Source organism: Malaya genurostris, chromosome 3 (genome assembly GCF_030247185.1).
Source record: "Malaya genurostris strain Urasoe2022 chromosome 3, Malgen_1.1, whole genome shotgun sequence".
NCBI lineage: Eukaryota > Metazoa > Arthropoda > Insecta > Diptera > Culicidae > Malaya > Malaya genurostris.
The window spans coordinates 278465454-278483726 of NC_080572.1; the positions used below are offsets into that span (position 1 = coordinate 278465454).

General features: G+C 37.4%; 1 protein-coding gene across 13 annotated transcripts in view; it reads right to left on the reverse strand.

The window, feature by feature from the left end:
- The window catches only part of LOC131434424 (syntaxin-1A), a 160184-nt gene that overhangs the window by 14030 nt on the left and 127881 nt on the right, over positions 1–18273 (reverse strand). For 7 of the 13 annotated variants that reach the window (XR_009230322.1, XR_009230324.1, XR_009230323.1 and 4 more), the window contains exon 9: positions 979–1701. Coding sequence is in view for 3 of the 13 variants with exons in the window: in XM_058601117.1 (XP_058457100.1) it covers positions 4091–4168 (78 nt within the window). In the remaining 10 variants the exon portion in view is untranslated. Of the gene's footprint in view, positions 1–978; positions 1702–1978; positions 4169–5646; positions 16445–18273 lie in introns of those variants that run through there. The other 6 variants (XR_009230330.1, XR_009230329.1, XM_058601119.1 and 3 more) reach the window with 4 other exon arrangements.

The window sequence follows — 18273 nt, forward strand, 5'->3', positions numbered from 1 at the left end:
CTTGAGATTTACGACCTTGACACTCCTCCGAATCAGTTCGCACACTCACCTTGGGGAGACCTCTGACATTTTCAGGATGACTTGCATCTGCAGCAGATTCTATACTGATGAACGAATTTTGTTTGAGGTTGGGTCATTTTGCGACAAATCCTGTCAGGAACACTAAATGGTAAAAGTTTTGAAGTTTGTATAAATTCAAGCAGGAACATTAGGAAATAGTTTTCGCGATATCATGGTAGCAAAAGAATCTTCCGCCAACATCTTGTATACATGTTTTAGACATGATTCAAGAAAAAAGTGATTTTTCTGGTTTGAGACACTATCGCCCGATTCTGTATTTCGTTCGAATCGAATTATTTCGATCGATTACGAAATTTTGCATTCCGTAGCTCGATCGAGTTCGAGTTTTGCGCACAAAGGCATCACTCGATAAAATTACAGAATAGGGGTGTATATAAATCGCCAAAGCTCCTAATTTTGAGAATAGTTGGTATTATTGTTAGTATCAATAGAATCACTGACACAAGCTATGAAATGGGTCTGTACGCTAATAATCGTCTACGAAATCTTTTGAAACAAAATAGTTGAATTCATCACAGGGAGTGCAAAACCAAGACTTTGCTTAGCTTTGTTATTTTTACAATATTTTTGCTGTGCTTTTTCCTAGGTAATCTCAGAACACAAAAGTTTCAAGTAGTTCTAATACACGCCTACGGAGGTTCTGATATTCCTATTGTCTGTGATCTTTGAATGATATTTCGCTCTTTGGAATTATGTTGTCATCAGAGTTCAGAAAAGAATTTTGGAATTTTGTTGATTGATCTACAAACATGTGCGTCATACAAATATAACAATCTTTTCGAGCTGATAAGGGTAAGCAATAGTAAAACGAAAGCATTAACAACTATAAACTTTATTTTAAAATAATAAAAAAAAACACTACCATTAAAATAATACATTCTTGATTGCTTTACTTACGAAAGGGTTCAAATAAACGCCTTAGCTTCAGTCGCATGAGAAAAGTCTCACTTTTCCATGCGTGAAAAGTTGTGTCGCTCACTCCCGCAGATCTAAATGGTGCGGGTTTATCAAAACGTGTTTTTTTTCTGTGTCTAAAATGGTTTGCTCTAAATGAAAATCATTACAAAATCTCGCCATTTTTTTTGTTTTGTTTTTGTTATCTCGTGCGTCTGAATTGAGAGATTGAGCGTAATTGGTTGGTTGTTTTTTTTTTTGTTGTTGTTGTCACAGTCTATGCTTAAAACCAAGAGGGTAGATGCGAAGACAAAGTTTCCTTTCAGTTTGTTTGTAGGTACTCTCGATCTATCTTCGTTTGCTTGGCTTGCCTTAGGCGATGCTGGGTGTGGTAGTAGTTGCAATTGTTGTTGTTGTTGTAGTACTAGCGATGCGTTGCGTTGATCAAGAAAAAAATGTGACTTATAGCGACGAGGTTTGATGAAGGTGATGTGAGACGGTAGTGTTAGGAGCAGATATTTTTCTGTCAGATCGCGTCGTGAACACCGCGTTTATTGCACAATTACATTGGCAGACTGCCCTCATGTTCGCTGCCGTTCTCTGGGGGGGAGAGGTGTAACAGCCGGATCGGGACAGAGTTGCATTTTAAAAACCGAAATATCCGGCAATTGTTGATGCGACCACTATCAGAAGAATGCTCACACATATCAGGATAATGATCTTCTTCTGCACGACGGAAAACGACGGCGTTCGGGTTTTTTCAAGAATTCACAAATTCATGATTGACAATGAAAGATCACGGGAAAAAAATCAGAAAAAATGGAAAATTTTCGTAATTAGTAGTAATATTTGGTAGGCACTGCTAAAATAAAAAAGAGGAATGACTTTCTACACTTTTGCAGAGACAGTTGGGTTGGTGAAGAAACGCTGCAGACATATTTACATACTAATAAATAATACCAGAGTGGGGACAGATACCGAAAGAAAAACATAATTATAACAGTTTGTATTGAACATTTGTTTTATTCATTTATTATTCGCTTGTGATGTAGATTGTTTTACTCTTCTGTTTATTTTGCTCATTACGATAGTTTCAATGCGGTCGAAATTGACTGAAACTATCACGGCAAGGAATTTAGTTATTCTAAAGTTATTAAAATCAACGAATCAATCGAGAGTATTTAGGAAAAAAAAACAGAACGAAATAAAAATGCGTAGTTTTACTAACCAACGAAACATAATTAATTAGCGCAGGTTTTCGATTCGTTATGACAATATTAATAATAACATCCATCGGTCATACGCACAAGACGGTACTTACACGGTCATTCTTATTTTAAACGCTAAGTATATGTAGTTATAGTAACAATAGTTTTACAATATACAGACTAAGAATTGACAAATGCGCCTAAAGGTAAATAGTAAACATTTGCATATTGTTTGCAGATTTGGTTTATTTACACAATGTGTACGATTCGTTCAGTCACGATAGGAAACAAAAAAAAATACGGATTTCCACAAGCAGACTGGTCTTCGATACCGAACTTCACAAATTTCTAGTTCACATAACTAAAGCAAATATCCAGAGGGGAAAAAATTATAATAATACGAACTGGTGTGATGCAAAACAGGAAATAAATATGATTATTTATAAGAACTATAACAACATTAACTTAAAAAAGGCATCAGGATGAAAAATGCTATTTCATGATATTTTGGTAGATTGGTGAACAGCTCACGACTTAATCGGCACTTTGTGAACTACCAACAACCGACGTGCTCAAAATTTTTGATCTTGTTGTTCGACCGTTTTTCGATTCTATAACATTGACCAAATGTACCCGTCAAGTATCCGTCAAGTCGTCCGCGTTTTTGTCATGGCAACTGTCAAGCGTGTCAAATGTTATAGCATCGCAGCCAATCAATTCGATCAATCTTCCTAGCTTAAAACGTTCACTATCAATCGGGAAAATATATATATATAGATAGATAATATGTATATGTTAGATGGTGAGGTAAACAGTAAATTATGTACCTGATTAATTTACACGGTTTGCTCAAAGAGGGTTTCGCTACTTTGTATTCTGGCATACTGGATTGTTTTAATTTTTTTTTTGCGTGGTGGTTGATACTATTACACAATGTTTCTTGGTTGCAGGTTTGATATAGTATTTGCTGGACAGACACAGACAGATGGGTAGGGATATGGTGCAAATCTTATGATGCTGTCCTTGTTCTGTTCTTGCTGTGCTTGCTCGAGGCCGGACAGGTGTACAGACAGTGATGATAGTGGTGGTGGTGGCGGTAGTGGTGGTGGTGTTAGTTGTGGTTGGTGGTTCTAACGAACTACATCGATTGCCGGTTTTTTTTTTGTTTTGGAGTTGTTCTATTGTTTTTCGGTTGACGCCTCTGGATGTGGTGGTTTTTTTTTGTTGATGTTGGTGCATTGAAGTTGAGTTAGTTTTCATTTTCTTTTTTTTTTTTTGTTGTTGTTTTTGAATGGTGATACAGAGGGAGATATTCTGATTTCACTTAAGTATCGTGTAATATTACTCCATCACAGACATTGTGTGTGTTGTTGTGGCCTTATGTAGTCTCTCAGCTGGAACTTCATCGTGGGTATGTGAGAACGAAACAATTTTCCGGAACAAAATCCTGCTGGTCTCCGGTTTCGGAATCTGATTTTGCCTAACACGGAATCGCGCATACCCGAAATGTCGATAAATCAATAACTCAACAAAAAAATGGAAACACGATTTAAAATATCAAGTTCGTTTCACGAAAACACAAACGATTATCTTTTGCTTTTCGACATTTACGGGGTAGGTATCTTATTGGTAGAGGATTCCGTTGAAGACTATTTGGGAGCACTGCTGAGTATTATTCTAGTATCTGCTGTTTCTTTAATATCTGATAATGACTCTTGATGGTGTTGTTTGCCTACAGATGTGTGCTCTGTAGAATGTATTTTTCGTGTTTGTTCCTTGTGCTCGTACAATTTGATTTTTCGTCTTATTTAACACCTTCATTTTTTTCGTCCGGATTTGATCAGGTCGTAGTAGTAGAAGTGGTTGGTTGGTAGTAGATTACAGATGTTTGCTACTGCTGGCACCTTTTACATAAAGTAGCTACTGACGTACGAGGCCACAATGAGACCGAGTACAGTGAGACATATCAGGATCATGATCTTCTTCTGCAGGGTGTGCAACGAGAAAAGGGAGAGAACGCACGTTGAAGAGTGTAATATAATTGAACGGAAAAGAAACGAGAAAGAAAGAAGAAAAAAGAAACGAAAATAAACACATGTATTGGAGACTATTCGAAATATACGAAAAAAGAGAAAACGAATGTCTTTCCCAAGTGGGAAGCCATCAATCAAATACGGTTAGTGGAAGTATTATTATTATTATTATTAAGAGAAAAAATCGATCAAAATCCAATCAGAATTTTCATGAAAATGTCACAACGTGCAACAATTCCAAAGTAAACAAATATACTGCAAGTGATCAGAGAAATCATCATTTAGTAAAAAAAAAACATACCGATATTATCGTTGTAAATAGATTAGAAAACAAACAAAATCATGCACAAATCATTGAACGTGGGGTACGAGAAAGATGGAACGCGGGCGTGCCTTTAACTGGTGTCAGTATAGAGTAAAGAAGGTTTGTCTAATATTACTTCCAAGAAACGACTATAGTCCCTATGAACTCGATGAAAGAGAATATTAACGAAGCTACAGCCTATGGGTATTAGTTTGGTCCTTTCGGATGTTCTATTGTTTTTTTTGTGAGTATTCGAGTGTTTGAAAACACTTTTGTTAGGCAATGTTCTGTTGTTTATTTTTTTTTTGGTCTATGTGAGGAAGATGGGAATGAGTGCCAATAAGCGAAATTAAGTGGTATCTATCTAGTCTACTTATTAATTAAAAAAAACTTCAGTAATCCATGATTTGTAACTTTTTTTGAAAAAATCTACTATCATATTTTGAAATCATGCAAATAGCAATGCTACTGATCTAAAATTCTCTTAAATCTACTGCTCATGCATCAAGAACGATATTCTGCTTTTCATTACCACAGTCACACTCAACACAACTAGTTTCTCAATCTTTCATCGTAGCTTGGTACTGGTGAAAAGGCGCCATACGGAACGCATAAAAAACAACACGAATTCTGGGCACTGGTATCCACAATCCATACTAAGATATCCGACCCAGTAGCATTCCACCACGGTCGAAAACAGTTGGATGATAGAAATGATACAAGAAACAAGCACCCATTTTGAAAAACTGGCCATAGATTAGTACGTGCTGTTGTGGGGAAACAAATAGGTAAGTATGCTCTTTGATTGGTATGAGTTTCACGAAAACATCCCAAAATTAGAATACGGTAGAAATTATGTTAAACGATGGCATTTCATGGTATGTCACGACCTGGAAAAATTTTCAACTTAATCAAAAGTGGTAACATCGCTCTAGAATGTCCTTGTCCGTACAGAAGGACCGTTTAAATCGCAGACGAACTTCACGAAGAGGTTCTTTCCGTTTCAAAATTGCCCATATCAAGAATCTCTTCCATTTTGTCTCATACTGGTATGCGAAATTTTTGCTCGTGTTTTATAAAAAGGTTTTTACTACCTCTTAACATTTCGCAGGAGAGCTATTTTAGAAAAAGAAAAAAAAGAAAGTTGAGTAGTCGTTCAGCTCTAGTAGGACAAAGTTAATTCCCTGTTTTTGCTCGCTATTCCGTGGAATACGGAAGCAACCCAACTAGCAGTCCGGCCTTTTTTAGTTTGGGCTTTTGTGCCATTTGTCATGTCATTAGTAGAGTCGCAATTTTATTTTGCCGAATAGTCGACTTTCAACCAACGAATAGTTGTAAAATCGGTTACAATATCTTTGTTATGGGTCTAAGGGTGAAGCCAGGGAGAAAGCGACGCGAAGCGAAACTTGACAGATCGCACGAAGTCGCGCGGTAGAGCTCCGTCCACTCAAGTTCAGAAGAAAAATTACAAAGTATGTCAGAGTGAACTCGATGAGCGGCGAAGCGACTACTGACCGATCGCATCGCACTCACTCTGACATGCATGTCATTTTTCTGCTGAACTTGAATGGACGGAGCTCTGCCGCGCGACTCCGTGCAATCTGTCAAGTTTCGCATCACTTCGCTTCGCGTCGCGTTCGCTTTCTCTCTGGTTTCACCCTAAGGTTGATGCCAGAGTGAGCGCGGAACGCGATGCGAATCGAAGCGATTCAATGCAATGTACTGTTATCGCTTCGCTTTCACTCTGACAGGTTTGCTTTGATCAAATGTAATTTACTCGCACGCGTACCTAGGCGCTTCGCGTTACGCTTTCACTCTGACAGCAACCTAAGAGTGAAGCCAGAGTGGGAGCGACAAGCGACGCGAAGCGATGTGAATATTAAAGGACCGCACGGCGAAGCACGACCGAATTTCATCCACTTAACAAACATAAACATGCATGCCACAGTAAACACGATACGTTGCGTAGAGACGAGCGACAAGCGACCAAGCACCACGTGCTAAATTGAATTGATTTTTGTTATGACTGAACAAGATAATTCGATTGATGTTGAAGCGCTAATCGGTACTATTTTTAAACGAAATGCACTCTGGGATCAACAATATCGTAATTACCGGAATCAGGTTCCTGTGAAGAAGTGTTGCAAAGAAGTTAGGGAAATATTAGGAACTACTGGTTAGTATAGTCAAGAAAATTTTTAAGAATCAATCAATTGAACAATTCTTTATACAGATGGTGATATTCGCCGAACTTTCTTCTGTTTCGATTAATGGGATGAATTCCGAACTCTTTATGATTTCCGAAGAAATAGATGTCCGACATAAAAAAGCTCTTCGTCCGGATCCATTCTTTTGGAACTTTAACAACGAATGAAATTGTCAATTTTTGTTTACCTCTGGTGCTTTTGAGCATCGCTTCTAGTTGCTTTTACTATGGCTACTATGTCGTATTGGAAAATTTTCGCGCTACGCATCGCATCGTTTGGCGCACTTGTCGCTCCCACTCTGGCTTCACCCTAAGGGTGCAGTCAGAGTGAGTGCGCAACGCGAAGCGTCAAGACGCGCGTACGAGATTGTTTCATTCAATCAAATCAAACCTGTCACAGTGAATACGATGCGAAAACAGTACATCGCATTGAATCGCTTCGCTTCGGCCCGCCTTCCGCGCTTACTCTGACATCAACCTAAGAAGCATAACACGCGACGCGAAAACTCGAAGCGAAAGCACCTATTTCCATCTTACCCTTAAGGGCTGAGGACAGTACCGTAAAGTGGTAGGTTTTTTGCTATTTTCCCGTTTCAAATTAAATTTTCTTGGAAACGGTGCAGAATATATAAAAACCCACCAGACAATGTCTTCCAAATTTAGTTGAGAATATTCTGTGAAATTTTCAGAATGATTCATTGAGTTTAGCGGTCGTGTTGTATTTTTTTCTGACTGAAGAACAGCTGAAAATTGGAACGCTCGGAAATGCATACCTCTACTTGTTCATCGAATATCTCGGCTTTGAAGGCTTGTATCATAAATCTACCGTGACATAGCCTAGATAATTTAGTTTAGATGCGATTAGTACATAAAAACATATATGTTATCGCGATAAAAAAAAAGTCTTGTATTTTTCTGTGAAACAAAGTCAGAGATAATGCATCCACCATTTTTTTTCGCTTTGGTTTCCTGATAGCATTCTCAGGGTTGTTACAGAAAATTTCGAAATCAAAACGCGCGAGATCCGCGCGAAGTCGAAAACAAAAACGCGCGAAGTTGTAAACTAAAACGCGCGATATTCGAGGGAAGCGTTTACACCATAAAAATTATACAGTTGTTAATTTCCGCAGAACGTGAAAATCCTCTTGAATATAATCTAAAACTCTGCATAAGTTTTTTTTTTTTTCAAAGAAGTTGACCAGATTTCAGCGAGGACATCTTTTTCTTGTTTCAAGATCTTCCTGCTCGGCAAAGAAGAATTTGAAGGTAGACCACATCAGGATGATCTGATTTAATCTTTATAATTTCAGTTTCAATGATTTATCACCTAGTATTTAGTTTTGGTTTCCTGAGACAGCACCTTTTCTTTTTGTCGGATTTTACTCTGAATGTCTTTCTTTTCATCTTCATCATTAATTTTTCTATTTGGACCAGGGAAAAGCCCACTGGAGTTAGTTTCAGTCAAACTTGCTAGGCATAAAACCTCTTCATCTTTTGCATCAACAGATTACAATTATACAAATTATACATTTCCCTAAATCTAGTGCTTCTATAGAAACGAAATCTAATGAGACAATAACATGTGGAACGATTTCTTGATAACATTACGTGATAAATAAAAGCCGAAAGAATTTAAACATTTGTTAAATATGCGGCACATCCTAGTAATGGACTCATTATATCCATAATTAGTTCTAGCATAGGGAACCCGAAGAAAAAATAGGATCGAAGATTACAACGTCGAATGTCTAACTGTAACAATTGTAATAGCTCGGAGCAATCGACACGCGACTGAAGTAGGTCTGCCAAAGCGTTGGAAATCGTTTTGGTAATAAGGTGACCAGATGACAGCAGCATATTCGAGAGTTGAGCTAACTAAAGCGCAATATAGAGCCTTCAAGCAGTGTACATCAAAGAATTCTTTAGTAACGCGGAAAAAATCTTAATAGCTTCGAGGTCTCGGAGATAGTAACTTCTATGTGCTCTTCAAAATTTAACTTGGAATCCAGAAGAACACCCAGGTCCTTAACAGAGGATGCGCGTTCGAGAGCAATTTGTGAAATATTATAGTCGAACTTGAATACAGTCTTTTTGCGCCTAAAAGAGATTACGGAGCATTTAGTGGCATTCAAAACCATATTGTAGATGTTACACCAATTAGTTAAATTATCCAACTATTCTTATAGGAACTCTGAGTCACTAGAACACTTGACAGAAAAATTTGGATCGTTGAGATACAATAAAAATATAAACGGACCAAGGTGACTTCCTCGAATAACTTCAGAGGTAACAGCAAATGGTGAGGTTGTACAGTCTCCTATTTTCAGTCTCATTTCACGACCAGTTAGATATGATCGAAGCCAATTAAAAAATTGTCCGTTAAATCCCAGTCTACTTAACTTGAAGATCGTTTTGGGCTGATTGATTTTGTCGAACGTAACAGCAAAATCGGTGTACACTGAGGTCTATTTTAAGCGTTTTTTAATCCGGTTATATACGAAGCTTTTTTACGCAGATTTCCGAAGTTACACGGTTTTTAAGCGGATTTCCGAAGTAACGCGGTTTTCTTGTTTTGTCTTAGAAATGCATGAAACGTCGAGATCTGGCGTTATCTCGATTTTTTTTAGTCAACTCTATGACACTATTTTCGATGTAATTCAGCTTGCACCAGATCTCGACTTTTCATGCATTTCTAAGACAATTGGCTTAAAAAAATGATCGATTTCGAAAATGTCAATTTTTTCCAAGTTCCTAAATCGGTTTAAACAAAAATTTGAGATTGCAACAGATCTGGATGTTTCATGCATTTCTAAGACATTTGGTATCGAACAAAAAATTCTTCCATTCGGATCAAACAAAAAATTCTTCATTCTGATTCCCCCGCGTAAAAAAAGACCTAAGTATTTATAGAATCTTCTTGTAGCCGTGCTTGTAAAGAACGTATGATGAAGGAAGTGTAGGTTAATAAATTTGTGGAAGTCGAATGCTTTGGCATGAGTCCATGCTGAGTTTCAGATATGTAGTCAGAGCAACTAAGTGTTATAAAATCCAGAACTATAATTCCAAAAAACTTCGATACAGCGCACAAAGCAGCACGGTAGTTGGATACTTTTGTAAACTGGAAACACATAGGATTTCTTCCATATTTCACGAGAAGTTCCTGAACGCAAAGAGCAATTGAAAATGTTAAATACACTCTTAGAAAAAATGAAATTTACGCTTGACGTAAATTCATGCATGCCGTAATTTCTTCGGTGACGCCATAATATTACATCTACTTACATATAAACATAAATTTAGCGTCTGTATCGATGTAATCTTCAGCTAAATTAACTGTGAAGTTAACGATATGACTTATCTTCACATGCTATGAATTGTGAATGTTAGTAAATCGCGACGCTCCTTTTATGTACATCTGTTAAGATGAAAATTTTTCCAAGTGTGTAGTGGAACTATCAAACTATTAGAACAATTTATCATCACGGATGGAATCCTGTCGGGTCCAGCATTAGATAAACGTTTTAACCTTTTCTTCTTCGTTTCTTTTCTTGCCCAACTGGAGATCGGAGAGTATAAAAACGAAGTTTTGTCCACTGAAGGAACTATTTACCTCCTCGTAAACTTTATCAAGGTTGTCACGGCTAACCCAACCCGTTGCTGAAACCTTCGTCCACCTTTAATGTTTTGGGGTTTCATAAAACTGAACTTTTTTTTAACAAATGATTCACAAATGTAAAACAATGTTTTTGAAATTCGCGCGCAATCCGCGCCATCGTATCAAAATCTGAGCAGAAACAGCGCGAAATCCGCAAAAATCGCGAAATCCGCGAAAACCGCGAAATCCGCGCGACCGTAACAACCCTGCATTCTGAAAAAGGAGAGAGAAATAAAATTGGCTCGACAAGGCTGCCAAACACACAAACATTCCATTCTAATTGAGCGAGCCACGTGGTCGATTTAAAACTCAACACGTGGCCCTCTATCCTCAGACCTTAAGAGCTAAGGTCAGTAGGTCGCGTATAACCACGTGTCTCGCTTTGCGTATTACATTTCTCTCCATGATCTTTCGCATATGTACAAAAAATTCAGAATGTAATTCAGAAAAAATTGAGAAAGTTATCAAGTCGGGTCTGTCTCATCTGGAAAGTAATCGCATATCTAACTCACGCATTAAAAATCACGTTTTGGTAACTAAAAAATTTACAGGTTGCATTAATTTTTTTTCTGGTCACTGTACCAATATTTAGCGCTGGCAATGAATGCAAAAATTTGGATAACGTAAGATAAACTATCTTTGAATCGATCTTTGAAAATAGCCGGTACGACAATTCTTCTTGAATATTTTGCGTTTTGATCTCAGTTCCTCTTGTTCCGTTTATAGAGGTATTAACCTTAAGATCATTCGCCTCTTCGGGCTAGAAAAACCTTCTGACTCTATGTGCGGCGGGAATGGGAATCGAACCCAGGCGGGTTGCGTGAAAAGCATCGTCTTTACCCAACGCGCTATAGCCGTCCCCATTTCTCAGTTCCTCGCCAAAATAGCTTCCTTCAGAATTAAACGAATTGTGCTCGTTTATACTCGCAATTTCATCGTCCGAAGAAGCAATTTTGGGGAAAGATTGAGCTCTTTTTTGACCAACATCAGATGCAGGCATATATTCAAATTGGAATTATCTCGAACATACTGTGCTCAACGAGAGATTTCAGAATATTTTCTCGGGTGTTGGTAGCATTGAAACCTACAAAGTCACTCTTTGAGCTGTCTTCCGTAGATTGTATCAAGACCTAACTCAACATCTAAACGCTCGGTTAGTGATTTTCATCGAATTTATTTTTACAAAAAATCATAACCCTCGATACAATTGACCAACTTTGATGCGTCCAGTGTCAATAAAATCGGATTTTCTTCTAGTCCATGCTGACTCATATGGAACCGCACCGGTCCAAAAATACCGGAGTTATTCCAGATCGCGTTGGGGTATGTCTGTTTTACCGTTAGAAGTATTTGGTACATAAAATTTTATATAAGTATGTGACTAATTCAGAAATTGTATAAAATGTGAAGGACTTACTAGAACTCATAAAATACAATGTCCAATTCCGGTAAATCCGGATTGTGGTCCAACAGGATTGTGCTTGAAATTTGACATGGCATTTCATCTCAGGACTTCTCGAAATGTCAGAAGACTTTCAAAACTAATTTGGGAATTCCAGTTTAGTATTTGTTATCTGATCTGCATATTTTCGAGATTTTGATGTCAATTTAAAGTACTTTCCACTTAGAGCTGTTTGATCAACTACTATCAACAACAGACATACTCCAACGCGATCTAAACTGGACCGCTGCGGTTCCGTATAAGTCAGCATGAACTAGAAGAAAATCTTTTTTTTTTACACTGGACGCATCAAAACTGATCAACTGAATCAAGAGTTATGAATTAAAAAAAAAAAAATTCGTTGAAAATCCCTACACGAGCGTTTAGTTGTTAATGGCATCAAACGATTAAAAATTTCACACGAATGGAAAATTAAACATGAAATTTTGCCACGTGCGAGAGAAGCACAGCATGCTAAGGTGGGATCTTTTTGTTCGTTAACAAAAATACTTCCATATGAGTCCCATTTTGTTGTGTAACCAATTTCATATACTGCCCATACTTGCATATCAGTTCCATATGGAAAATCGGCATGTCGGGAAAAAGACGATTGAAATTTTATTTCCGAATTTTTTGATTTATTGTGATACCTAATGCTAAATCATGGTATTATTATATGAAATATCGGTATTGCAACAAATGAAATTATTGAAATTTGCACTGAATGGAACTGATATGCGGGTACTTTGCATATGGGACAGACATGAGTTGATATTTTTTCACATTTTACTGAACAAACCCTCCACTTTTATTGCAATTTCTGAGAGTATATTGAGAATAGATTGCATTCCTCAAATTAACTCAATGCTGGCGAAAATCGATATGGGACTGATATGCGAGTATGGGCAGTATAACTGAATGACAAAAATGCAATATTTCATTGCAGAAGAAAAGTTTCTAATTTAATCCATGTATGTGATTCAATAGTATAACGGATCAGTCATCGCAGTGGCGGAAAAAGCGAATTATTCCCGAAATATGTATTCATCTTTTCCTCAGCTTGTCGATTTTCAATATGGATCTAATATGTAGTAAGGGATAAGAAAAGATAAAATAGCCCAAAACTTTGTTCCGATACACTTGAAAATTTGACAAAATATTTATGAAAAAATAAGCCATTTTACAAAAGTGTTAGACCCTAACCGGCCCATAAGGCCAATCAATCGAACAGCAGATCTCACTCTAACTAATGGTTTTCGTATATAAGATGACTACTGAAGTCGTTACCCTATATAGTTTTCTAAAACTTTTGGAAATAATGAGCTTGCTTGCCTTTCTCGCACCCGGACGACTGTTTTGAGGTAGTCAGGCACATATAAGTTCCGATGTTCTACTGGACGAGAATAAAAGGTAAACTTTGATCGAAAATCATTCAGTTCTTCTAGTGCTTCAGATGGAACTGGACGTCGAGGTGAGATTCTCCCGCCAACATCAGTGAGAACAAAGCAGATATAAAGCGTGAAACTCTCAGAACCTATTTGCGTGGTACAAAACCTTAAACGCTCAGGTTGTGCTCTGGAACTAAATTTTAGATCTGAACTCCAAATCTAAATGTTGGAACTCGAAGCAGTAAAAGTTGGAAAATTCACACAATCTATCAACCAATATGAACGATATTCGATCATTGGAAATGTGAAAGAAGCATGTAAATTTTATTCGTATTTACGTCCTCCAGCTGTGTCTGTGACATTACCAACCCGCTTTTTTTCTCATACGACGAACATAATTTGTGCGGTCAATTTCTTTGACGCGATATTTTTTCAAAGAAGATTAAGTTAATCGTAAACAATTTGATTTTATATTTTAATTACCGAATAAGGTTTTGAAATTGTATGATAGAAACTTGGTCACGTCTTCTGCAGAAAAACATTTACCACGTCGGTAAAAAAGTCTCCGGTTTGGCAAAGAAAAAATGAATTTTTTCTCCAAATTCCGATTTGATTTATCAATGTACTTGCTCCAACGGCGTTCCAACATTTTTACACCAGTCTCATCGATGACCGTATTTTCCGATGCAAGTCTATTTTTAGCAAGGTTCTTTTTTAAATCTGAGAACAGAAAATAATCACTAGGTTCTAAATCTGAATAATATGGTGCATGCGATTCGAATTTCAAATCATGGAATATTTTTGGAATGTAAATATATTTTCAGACTGGATTTGATAGAGTAGGTATCGGACAACGTTGTTTGAGGTGGATCCGAAATCCACGAAGGCGACTTCCGGTCTATTGATATTCCTTTGAAATCCTTATAATATGGGTACTTTCGGAATGGATTTGAAGAGCAGATCCCGGGAAACAATGTTTGGAGTCGTTCCGAAATCCGGCTTATTGATATTCCTTGAAAACCCTATAGCCCCAAAGAATATACAAATAAAAGACATTTCTTTCCTTCAACTTTTCTATGACTTTGCCATCGATAACGAAGATAACACTTGACCGGAAAACATTATTCAGGAACATGCGTAAACAGAATAAAGACTGTTCTCGACAAAAGTGCAACCCCATCAGCAATGCTTTTACAAATTTATGGGCCCGGGGGCAAGATGCTAAATGAATGATCTTTTTTTTCTCGGTGAGTTCCGTCAAAGACCCCCTAAAACCGTGGACCCCGGGGCACGAGACCCCACTGGTCCTTTGTAAAAGCGGCCCTGAACCCCATCTTTTGTGTATATCATTTTATTGCATGGGTAAGAATTGAAGAAATTTTGAGATGAATTTGTTTAGAGTGTAATGTTTACATGTGCAAAATTTCTTCAAAATCTGTCTAGCGGCAATTCGTCCATTTCCCGCAGAGCAAAATTATAGAAATGCAACCCTGCGACCGCAAAGAAGCCGAGGGATAAGCCCAATTCGGATCTTTAGAGGACAAAAAGGTTAACTAGTTCGTCTGGTTCATCCAACAGATAATGATGCCGAGCCGGAAACCACAATGTTTAAGTTTTCCCAAAAAATATAACATTTAACCATGAAACTCCATTGAAGTTATATTAGAAGGAAACGCATGGTACATAACTACCAGAACTAAGCACCATGCGTTTCCTTCTAATAGAGCCTAAATGGAAACGCATAGTTAATTGTAATATAAAAAAAAATTTTTTATACAAGTAATGCATCTTATAAAAAATTGAAAAAAAGACTTTCTAGATTTTCTCGACAATACCTAAAACATTCCTGTTTTTTTTCAAGTCTGTTGGTGGAATGGTTGCTTTAAAAATCAAATCAACAGAACCACTCGTCAATACCCGTCAATATGGTAGTTAAAGGGTTGAAAACTTGGAAAAAAATGTCTCCAGTCCAAGGTCTTTAAAATATGGTATAACAATATGAATTTTCTAAGGGTGCCGATTTCACATGCCTTTACCAAAAAATACTTGGTGCGGCAAGCGGTCTGTTAGTGCGGCTAATTCAGTAAATTGTACCTAACACGATCGGAACCATCAACGATCTAATACATAAAGAAGAATGCTTCCAAAATAAAACAACACAAAGTTCTGAATGCCCTTCTTCCGATTCCACAAAGGTTTCCCTGAAACCGATGATGGAGTCATACGAATCCAACGATTTTGTTTTTGTGTGTCCTTCAAACTCGTCAGAACTTCGCCCAATAGAAAATAACATGATGATGGGGGCCGAACATGAATTTTTGGTGATCAATTTTTTTCTGTTGCATTTTTTTTCGAGTGCAGTCTTCACTGATAGTCATACGAGTAAGGAATAGAAATAAGTCTGAAAGTTAAGAGTTATTTTCATTCTCATAAAAAATTGTTTATCGATAAAATCTTTTCGAAAAATAAAGAAAAACATGTGTTGAATAATAAAAATAAAAAAAAAAACATTTTAATCTATACTTGATTGAAAGCCCATTTGATACAGTTAATACATCCAGTAATACTTTTAATAGCACACCTATATATATTCTCGCAGCGATGGATTAACGATTTTCGAAATTTTGATCGACTTTTGCCAACCAACACGACACGGTTGATTGACCAGTATCTGAACTACTTCTGAACACAAGTAAAACCCTACTGGAGCCTTTGTGACTGTATCTTTGAGGCTGACTAGACCAACTTACGGTGAGGAATGTCTTTACTATCATCTAACTAGTTATACTACTAATCCCCTTCAATATCTGATAGCGTCACTTTCATACTATTTACAGTGTAACAAATAAGAATGAAGTTAGTGGTAATCATTCAATCAGTGATGTGTATTTAAGTATAATTTTTTATATCTTATCCCTATACTCTTTTTGATATCAGTTCAAGCGTCCCGATTGATTGATTTATTTACTCGTTCGAAAAAAAACCTCGAAGATTTGAAATACTCGCCCGGCTACATTCACTAGGGGAGAGGTACTACATGAGAAAACGAAAGAAAATTGTGCGCGTGACTTCAACCCCTTCTCCGGCACTAGCCGAGCCCGATAAGACAGCAGTTGTTGCTTCGAAAGGGATGGTGAGAATTGTTCGTCCGATGATTTATGACAAGTAAACTGCTAGTAAGACTATTAAAACGACCAGTGTTATCGCAACGCACACGGCAATCAAGATTTTTTTCTGCAAAGGAAGAGAGAAAATTAAGAGAAAAAAAAGAAAAAAAGGAAAGGAAAATTTAATTAATGGCTCGATAAGTGCCTACACACCACACCACACACTTTCTGGTTACAGACGTCAACAATCAACCAGCCAACATAGGATGGGAAACACCAAAATCAACAGCGAACCAGAATGGCGAGAGCGGATGACGGCGATGATGATGATGATGACAACGATGATAATGAACTGCGAGGACGACAGTAAGGTGATCACGATGATCAGCTAGACTTGCTAGATAGTAGTGGAGGCACAGAGCGCAGCAGGAAGAAAACAGGCATCATTTACAGCATTTACGTACCAGGCCGCAGTGCGTTGTGAAGACCCGAATGCTGGGAAATCTATTTACACAAGTGAAGCACCATTTGCTGGTTGGGTATGAATAAGAAAGAGACACCGATGAAAAAAGCACAACGCGCACAATAATGATAGTGATGGGAGATGAACACACACAGAGACAGAGACGAATAAAAAGACAGAACAAGATTTACAGTGAACAATAATTGGGAGAATATTTCCGTTTATTTTTTTTTCTAACTTATCACCGCTCCTTCATACACAAAACAGTACAGAACATGAATTAACACCGGTGATTTCGCGGTGCTTGTCGTAGAAAAGAAACATTTACCACACCTCTTCGTACGTATCAGAATAAAACTAGGGCAAAACAGTGAATCCCGGTAGATCGCGGTGAGAAACAGCGTAGAACACTTTAATGAGTTCATTATCTTTGCTCCTATGTTTAATGACAGAGAATGGCCAAGTAATTTGTGTTTCCATCAGTTGAGCACGGAAAATCAACCTAATGTTGTGCAATTGAGCATTTGCGAAAGGCTGCTGAACAGTCCGTACTTTTGTTTTAGCACCACATCGTCATTTTTTACGAAGCGTGATGATATTCATGTTTAGCATTACACTGAACCCTTAATTCACGCGCAAAGTAGAAGATGCATTTATTAAATTTCGAGAAAATTAAATAAAACATTTCACGGAAAAATATTTTTTCAATTCCATTCGATTTTAATGTAAATAACACAAAAAATCAGATTCCGTTCATACACAAAACCATTTGAGGATATTCTTAAACTACTAAAATCCGTAAAAGATTCTCCTAGATACAAGAACTACTTGGAATATTGTCCTTAGGGCCACAGCAATAACTACAACGGATTTTGAGAGCTACACATCGCTTACTTGTCTCTTTATAGCTGTTCCAGATACGCTCTCAGTAGTCCAAGAACTTCAGCGAAAACAGGTCTTTATAATCTGCACGAGCAATCCGCAGCTTATGTATAATTTTTCAATGCTGCTCATAGTTATGGAGCTACATATTGCTTACTTCTCTATTCTGATCTGTTTCAGGAATATTTTCAGTCATTCAAGGACTTCAGTGAATCTAAATATCTTGATAGTTCACTTGGTTACGCTGGTAGATCGTAAGGCCTATACTCGAAGTAGTTTTTGGACCTCATAACTCATCACAATGTTCCAATTAATTTAATGTGATACCACGAATATGGACCACAAAAGAGAAACTCACTAATGTCATCGGTTTCGTCGGTAGACCTCAAGGCCTATATTCCAAGGAGGTTTTGGATGGACAAGAACTTCCACAGACATTACCACAATATGTCAATTTGCTGAATATAGCACTACAAGCACATATCGCACTTAAAAGTTATGCAAAAGTCACCAGTCACGCGTTCATATATTAATTTCGTTTTTGCAGATAATTTTTGGATGCCCGCGACTTTAACTACACGGAGAACCCTTCGATCATAAAATTGCGATAT